The sequence below is a fragment of the Orycteropus afer genome, unplaced genomic scaffold (genome assembly GCF_000298275.1).
Source record: "Orycteropus afer afer isolate SDZICR_OR568_19922 unplaced genomic scaffold, OryAfe1.0 scaffold00191, whole genome shotgun sequence".
Taxonomy (NCBI): Eukaryota; Metazoa; Chordata; class Mammalia; order Tubulidentata; family Orycteropodidae; genus Orycteropus; species Orycteropus afer.
In genome coordinates this window covers 5,444,120-5,452,324 of record NW_006921778.1, presented here as the reverse complement: position 1 = coordinate 5,452,324, position 8,205 = coordinate 5,444,120, and the positions used below count along the sequence as shown (strand labels likewise).

General features: G+C 35.6%; 1 protein-coding gene across 1 annotated transcript in view; it reads left to right on the top strand.

The window, feature by feature from the left end:
* WDR36 (WD repeat domain 36) overlaps nt 1-8,205 on the top strand; it is a 100,256-nt gene that overhangs the window by 19,055 nt on the left and 72,996 nt on the right. Inside the window, exons 4-5 of the mRNA XM_042781876.1 lie at nt 5,470-5,570; nt 7,109-7,226. Of these exons, the coding sequence (XP_042637810.1) occupies nt 5,470-5,570; nt 7,109-7,226 (219 nt within the window). The remainder of the gene's footprint in view (nt 1-5,469; nt 5,571-7,108; nt 7,227-8,205) is intronic.

Genomic DNA, 8,205 nt, shown 5'->3' with positions numbered 1-8,205 from the left:
TGGATTCCTTTGATTCCCCTTTCTTGCCTTATTGCCCTTGTTAGGACTTAAAACAGAACACTGAATAAGTGGTGATAGAGGGCATCCTTGTCTGGTTCCTCTTTGCAAGGGAAATGGTTTCAGCCTCTCTCCGTTGAGAATAATGTTGCATATATGCCCTTTATTATGTTGGGGAATTTCCCTTCTATTCCTATTTTGCTGAGAGTTTTCATCAGGAATGGATGTTGGATTTTATCAAATGCTTTTTCTGTATTGATTGATATGATCATGTGGTTCTTCTTTGTTTTATTTATGTGATAGATGATGTTGATTGTTTTTCTAATGTTGAACCATGCTTGCATACCTGATATGAACCGCACTTGGTCATAATATATTGTGTTTTTTGATGTTGTTGGAGTCTATTAGCTAGGATTTTGTTGAAGATTTTTGCATCTATATTCATGAGGGATATTGGTCTGTAGTTTTCCTTTTTAGTGCTGTCTTTGCCTGGTTTTGGTATCAAGGTTATGCTTGCTTCATAAAATGAATTTGGGAAGAGTCCATCTGTTTCTGCGTTCTGGAATAGTTTGAGTCGCATTGGTGTCAGTTCTTCTCTGACTGTTCGGTAGAATTCACCAATGAAACCTTCTGGGCCAGGGCTTTTTTTTCATTGGTAATTTTCTTATCACCTGTTCAGTTTCTTCATTTGTTAGAGGTCTGTTCAAATTTTTCACCTCAGCCTCTGTTAGTTTAGGTAGTAGTGTGTTTCTAGAAATCTGTCCATTTCTTCTAGATTTTCAAATTTGTTGGACTACAGTTCTTCATAGTATCCTGATATTATCCTTTTAGTTTCTGTTGATTCTGTGTGGTGTCAGCCAGTTCATTTCTTATTCATGTTATTTGTATTCTCTCCTTCTTTTTCTTTGTTAAATTTGCCAGTGGTTTGTTGATTTTATTACTCTTTTCAAAGAACCAACTCTTAGTCTTGTTGATTTTTTCTATTGTCTTTCTATTTTCTGTTTCATTGATTTTTGCTCAAATCTTTATTTCTTTTCTTCTGGTGACTGAAGGCTTTTCTTGCTGTTCTTTTTCTAATTGTTGAAGATACTGTTTTAAGTTCTTGATTTTGGCTTGCTCTTCTTTTTTGATATGTACATTTATTGCTTTAACTTGGCCCCTGATCACTGCTTTTCTGTGTCCCACAGATTTTGTTACATTGTGTTTTCATTCTTGTTTGATTCAAGGAAATTTTTAATAGTAATTTCTTTTTCTTCTATTCCTCAGTCATTTTCATGGAGGGTGTTATTCAGTTTCCATGTGTTTGCTCTTTTTCTGTTTATCTTCCTATTGTTGATTTCTAATTTTACAATATTGTGATCTGAGAAGATACTTTGCAGTATTTCAATGTTTTTTTAAATTTATTGAGGCTTGCTTTGTGGCCTAATGTACGGTCTATCCTAGAGAATATTCCATGTGCCCTGGAAAAGAATTTATATGATGCTTTTGTTGGGTGAAGTGCTCCGTAGATATCTATAAGGTCAAGTTGGTGGATTGTGTTGTTTAGTTCTTCTGTGTCTTTGTTGAGTTTTTCTTTCCAGTTCTATCTTTCATTGAAAGTGGTATATTAAAGTCTCCTACTATTACTGTGGAGTCATCTATTTGTCTTTTCAGTTCTATTGGAGTCTGGTTTATGTATTTTGGGGCTCTTTTATTGGCTACATAGATATTTATTATTGTTATGTCTTCTTGTTCTATCCTTTAATCATTATATAATATCCTTTCTTGTCTCATATGGTGGCTTTTGTCTTAAAGTCAGTTTGATCAGAGATTATTATTGCCACTCTTTCTCTTTTGTGGCTGCCATTTGCTTGGTATATCTCTTTCCAACCTTTGATTTTTGGTCTGTTTTTTTCTTTGTGTCTAAGGTGTGTCTCTTGTTGACAGCATATTGATGGGCTATGTTTTCTTATCCATTCTCCAACTATCTGTCTCTTGGATGGTGCATTTAATCCATTGACATTCAGTGTAATTCATGACAAGTATGAATTGGTTGCTATCATTTTGTTATATGATTTTTCATGGTGTTACAGATATCTTTGCTCGATATAATTTTCTGTACTAAGCCTGTTTTGTTTGTGAATCATGTTATCATTTTCTTCATTTCTGTTGTTTTAGAATATGCTAAATATTTTTGTTTGTCCTCTTTTTTATTTTGATGTGAAGGTTTGTCATTTTCTTTAAGGTTACCCAGTAATTTATAATTTTCTTCCCACATTTGTAATGGTCTGTTCTATCTTGCAGTTGTCTTGACGTCCCTTCCATTTAGAAATTCTGTAACGACACAATTTTTTCCCTCTTTTTGGTTTGTAATGTCCTCATTTTTCAATTGTAGTCTCTGGTTCCCTATTTACAGTCTTGTAGGCTTATTTACTTTGGATACTTCCATAGCTGGGTTGGTTTCTGGATTATGTCATCATGTGTGTTAATGGTCAGTTGTTTGCTGTTGTTGGTTCTCTGTCCAAAGGGCTCCTTTTAGCATCTCTTGTAAGATTGGTCTGGTTTTAACAAACTCCCTTAATTTCTGCTTCTTTGGAAATGTCCTAATTTCACTATCATATTTGAAGGACAGTGTATATAATTCTTGATTGGAAATTTTTTTCTTTCAGGGTTTTATATATACCATTCCATTGTCTTCTCACCTGTATGGTTTCTGCCAAGAAATCTGAGCTTAATCTTATTCATTGCCCCTTGTAGGTAACTTTTCGTTTTTCCTGTGCTGCTTTCAGGATTCTTTCTTTTTGTTTGGTTTTAGTGAATGTGATGATGATATATCTTGGTGGTTTACTTTTGGGGTCTATTCTGTTTGGAATCCGTTGGACTTCCTGAATGGATATATTCTCTCATCTTTCATCATACCAGGGAAATTCTCTTCCAACAAATCTTTAATGATTTTCTCTGGTTTTATTTGTCTCTTCCTGTTCTGGAATTCTGATAACTCGTAGTTTATTCCATTTGATCGTATTCCACCTGAACTTTAGGCTTTCTTCATTTTGTTTTGATATTTTTTCTGATTGATCTCTTTCCCAAGAAGTATTGAGGTATTTGTCTTCAATCTCACTAATTCTGTCTTCCATTGATTCAATTCTATTCCTTTGTCCTTTCAATGTGTTGCCTATTTCTGAAAATTTAGTATTAGTCTTCCGGATTTCTATTTGTAGATTTTGTATCATTTCTTATTTTTCATTTATTTTGTCATTTTGTTCTGTATGGTCTTCCGAAATTGTTCCAGGGTTTTGTCTGTGTTTTCCTCAATTTTGTCAGTGTTTCCATGATATGTCTCTCAATCCATTGAAGGTACCTAAATATAATTGTTTTGAATTCCTTATCGGGGAGTTCTAGTGCTGCTGCTTTCTCAAGGATGTGTTTTGGGTCTGTATCCTGGTCTCTTGTTTCTCCACCTTTATCTTACTTCTTTGTGTGAACTGTGATAGCCTTTTGTCTCCAAGACATTGTGACGTTTTTGTGTTTATATTTAATTGGTGATTGTATGTTGGAGTGATTTGCCCAAGATTTTCGTTATGTTTGTTTTGTTTGGATGTTATCTAAGTAAGCAGTGTACTGTGCTCCTCTGTTCGCTAGTTGGCAGCACTTATATACTCACCACCTGTCTCCTACCCATTGTCAGCCTTCTTATGTCCCTGCCATCCTTGGTAAGTGGAGCCTACTCGTAGGTCCTGTTTTCATTGAGGTTCTTCCCCTAGTTGGTGCCTAATCTACTTCTGTATACTTTCTTTCAAGGCTCAGGGCTCTAGTATTATCTTCTGTATCTCTGTCAATTGGTTTCTGTTTTCTTTGTCGAAGAGGGTCTGTGTATCTTGTCTGCCTGTTCTGCCATCTTACCCAAATTCCCCAGCATTGACATTTTTGAGAGGATATAGGTTCATTCTTTATAAGAATGAGTTTTGATTTCTGTTTTTCTGATGTAAGAGTCAGGTGATACACTTTTGGCAGGAATAACAACACAGCATGACGACAAGTTCTTAGTGCGTTATGTCAAGAGGCACATGCTGCTGGTTTGCCTTATTCCTGGCAGTGATAGCTTCAGTTATTTGGTTAGGTGACATCTGTCACTTTAAAGTTACTATTCATCTTTGAAATTAAAAATATATTACAGCAAGGTATATTGAGACTATGTAATTGTCCTATTACTCTTCATTGTTTCACCTGCTGCCATCAAATGTGATCGTTGTGAAAGAAACAAAGGTGACATATAAGGAATCCAGTATATGTGTCTGCTAAACTCACATTTTTAGAAGATTGGAAGGTAGAAGAAAGACACTGTAACATGAGTTGAATACGGAAGTTAATGATAAACCTATAAAAATAGTATTATGGGGACTAAATAAAAAATAGAATGTACAATGTGAAAAATGTTTAAGAGAGTTCTCTATCTTCTAATCTCCCTCCCCCCAAAAAAAAGAATATTAAAAAAAGAAAAAAAAATAGCTAGCCAGACCAAAATAGTGAGAGGAAATTATGTCACGTAGGAAGTGGCTAGAGGTGATGAGCAGATTTAACTTGAAGATAACTATGTGAAAACCAAACTCATTGTCTTCAGTTATTTTAAAGATTGGCAAGTAGAATACCATATGGAATCAGTGTAGGTTGGTTCAGAGGGAAGTTAGAGATTTAGGTTTTCATTTATTTTTAAAATTTTCTTGGAGTTGGTACTAAACTTGGTGTGCCCAAAGGTATATACCTGAAGGCTGGATGGACATCTGCCAGAGATTTGTATGTTAATGTGAAGTTGCTTTTCCAAGTAGCCTCAAAAAGCCTTATTTCTTTAAGATTATGTTTGTAAGTCTGCAAATACTAGATATTTATCCTGGTAGGGAAGGTACAGGTGATTTCATATTCTCAGTCTCATAGCAATTAGATATCTAAAATAATGAGAGAGAAGATCAGTAATGGTATAGTTGAGCTTAACAGCATGATAAATTAGCTGGACCTAATTGACATTTATAGAATACTTTGTCTGACAACACAATACACACATATCGTAAGATCATAAAGAAAATTCATCAAGATAGACCACATCCTGGGCCATAAAACATGACTTAACATATTAAAAAAAATGAAAAGCATGCAAGTTATGCTCTCAGACCACAATGCTATTAACTTAGAAATCAATAACAGAAAGATAACTAGAAAATTCAGAAGAGTTGGGAATTAAAAACCACTTCTGAGTAACACAGGAATCAAAGAAGAAGTCTCAAGAGAAATTTAAAAGAGATTTTAAACTGAATGAAAATTAAAATAACACTGAGGTCAAAGTTGTATACTCTTTTTCTTAGCTCTTGTTTTTATTTGTGTACTTTTAAAATGATAGCCATGAAAAATGTTATATGCATAATTAAGGTTTCTGTTTTGACCCAAGATCTTAAAAATCCTTTTATTAAAAAATTTCTTTTTATATTTCTTTTCTCTTAGGTAACTCTGTTCCACAGGATATCTGCTGTATGGCCGCAGATGGGAGGCTGGTCTTTGCTGCATATGGGAATGTTTTTTCTGCATTTGCCCGTAATAAAGAGGTTAGTATCACTGAACTATTTTCATTTGTTTGTCTTATCCATTCAGTACTTGATTGTCATGATAGTGGAGAAAACTTAAATGTTGTTGTTCTTCACCTGGATACCCTTAAAAATCTGCAGAGTACTGCATATGTATATTCTGTTTTCTGGAGGGAGAGAATTTTATCAAATTCTCAAAAAACGCATAGTTTAAAACTTTAGTTTAATTTCAGTTTTCTTTACTGGAGATAAATGTCAGAATTATTTGTGCTGTTGCTTCAAAATTTTCATGCCCAGTCAGGTCCCATCTCTGGAGCTTTTTGCTTTGTAGATTTGATGAGGTAGGACTCAGACATGGTCATTTGAAAAATCTTCCTGCCAGATTTGTATTTTCAACACTGCTTTATGTGGCTTGGCTTCTTTTTTCTGCGCAACTCAGTTCATGACTCTAAGCACCTGGTGCTTGCTGCCTATTTGAAGAACTGTAGACTGTCCTATTTTCTCCACTGCTACAGAAGGATCTTTTCTGGTCTGAATCTACCACTTGGTTCTTAAGTTTGTTTTGGACAGCTAACTAGGAGGTGACCTGGGTGTAGTGGTTCAGGAATGAAAGCCGAACTAGCAGTGGATGCCTAGCTAGCCAAGTGATGCCATCACTGTGCTTGTCAGAGTTTGACTTAGAGTAAAGTGTGTTCCCAGAGCCCACCATCATCACTATTTATGGCAGAGTAAGGTGACTTATCTGTGGAATTCTTAAATTACAGTGTTTGGATTTTAAGAGTTAGGAAAACTATTAGTATTTCAGCCACATATTGCAGTTTTTCCTGGGCTATTTAGATTTTTCACTGTGGTAGAAATATATCAGAAAATCAGTTCTTAGTCCTGTCTTTTAGTGTGATCCCGACAGGAGATACAACGTACCCCAGATGGTTTTGATGAGGAGATTTTAATGAAGGAACTATTTTGTGACAGGTATTAATAGTCAGGGAAGGGGAACAAAGGAGGAGTGGTGAAACATCAGAAACTATCATATGTGGGAAGCTATTAACCACTCCTAGGGCCAAAGGACAAGGAGAAGAAACAGTGTTACTAGAGCCTGCAGAGAACTGAATGAATGGAGAAGGGGCTATAGTTATAGAGGGGTGCATTGACTTTACAGGTACAAGTCTCTGCCTCAAAACAGAAAGGTATGGGGAAGAAGTGCCCTGACACCCTCATCGCCCATGTTACCTGGAAGCCAGATGGTTGGGGAGCCACTAGTGAGGCAGTCTCTAGAGAGCTTCCTAGAGAAGACCACTTTTCAAGGATACATGGAGTTACGCTGGCTGAATTGGATAAGGGACCTGGCTGGGTTTGCATGCCTTCTCACTATCCTCAAACCCAGAAATTAAGGGAGCAGGTAAACATGCCTGGTTACTTGCTATTTGTTAAACCTTGGGTGATCAAGTTGACTGCATTTCTTAGTATTAGCATCTACAGAATCAGCATGCTTTTTGGCTACTATGAATGTTACGTGGTGAGCAAGTAATGATATAAAATTTATAAACTTTAATTTGTAGGTAGTACATACCTTTACGGGTCATAAGGCAGAAATCCGTCTTTTGCAGCCCTTTGGGGATCACATTATCTCTGTTGATACTGACAGCATTCTTATTATTTGGCATATATATTCAGAAGGTAAGAATTAAGTATTTTATTTATGTTATCTTGGGACAATATATTGGTTGGTAGTTTTGGTTGCTATGTGCCATCGAGTCGAACCCTACTCATAGCAACCCCTCCTTGGGTTTCCGAGGCAGTATCACTATGGAAGTGGATTGCCCCATCTTCCTTCCAAGGAGTGGCGGTGGGTTTCAACCGCCAGCGTTCTGGTTAGCAGTCAGGTGCCTTAGGCACTATGCTACCAGAGCCCCTAGGACAGGTAGATAAAATTTTAAATCTTATGTGAACATTATGCCAGAGGCTTCTCATGTTAAAAGAAAAAAAAAAAATTAGACTCTTTAACATGTGTGAGGAAATAGATAGGTGAGCTAATTACTTATAACCTGTTTAATATGTTTATCTCCGTAATTCATTTCCCATTGCAGTTTCCCCAAGTTTGGTGACTTTCCTCTTTGGAGTGAATGTTGATAATATGTTTATACTTGAATAATTCTTGACTTACATTTTCAACTTGTAATAAAGAAAATTTATTTGTAAACTTGAAGATTCTGTAATATGTAAAATACACAGCTTTTTTCTGAGAACATGAGTTAGTGACCTTTCTCTGCCTATTCACTCGGATATGTGTATGGCACTGAGCTATGTTTATAGGACTATAGATCTTTAAGTTAGGAGTTTATTACCAGAACATCCCTAGTTTTCCTTAATAATAGGCTGCAGGTCTAGCATAAATTAGGACTTAAGTTCATCTTTAATCTGTTTACATTGTTAGCTTATATCACTTCTTGATTAACTCATGTTTGAGTATGTAATCTAATTTTTAGTAAAAGTCATAGTAACTATCTTTCTATGAGTTATTCCATGTCCTTATTCTAATTAGTCACTCTTTCCCTTGTTTTATCTTTGTTCAAGTATAGTGAAAAGAATTCCAAATGTGTTCCCTGTGTGGATGAATGCCTTTTAAAAAGTTAACAAATACAGTTCTTCTAATAGG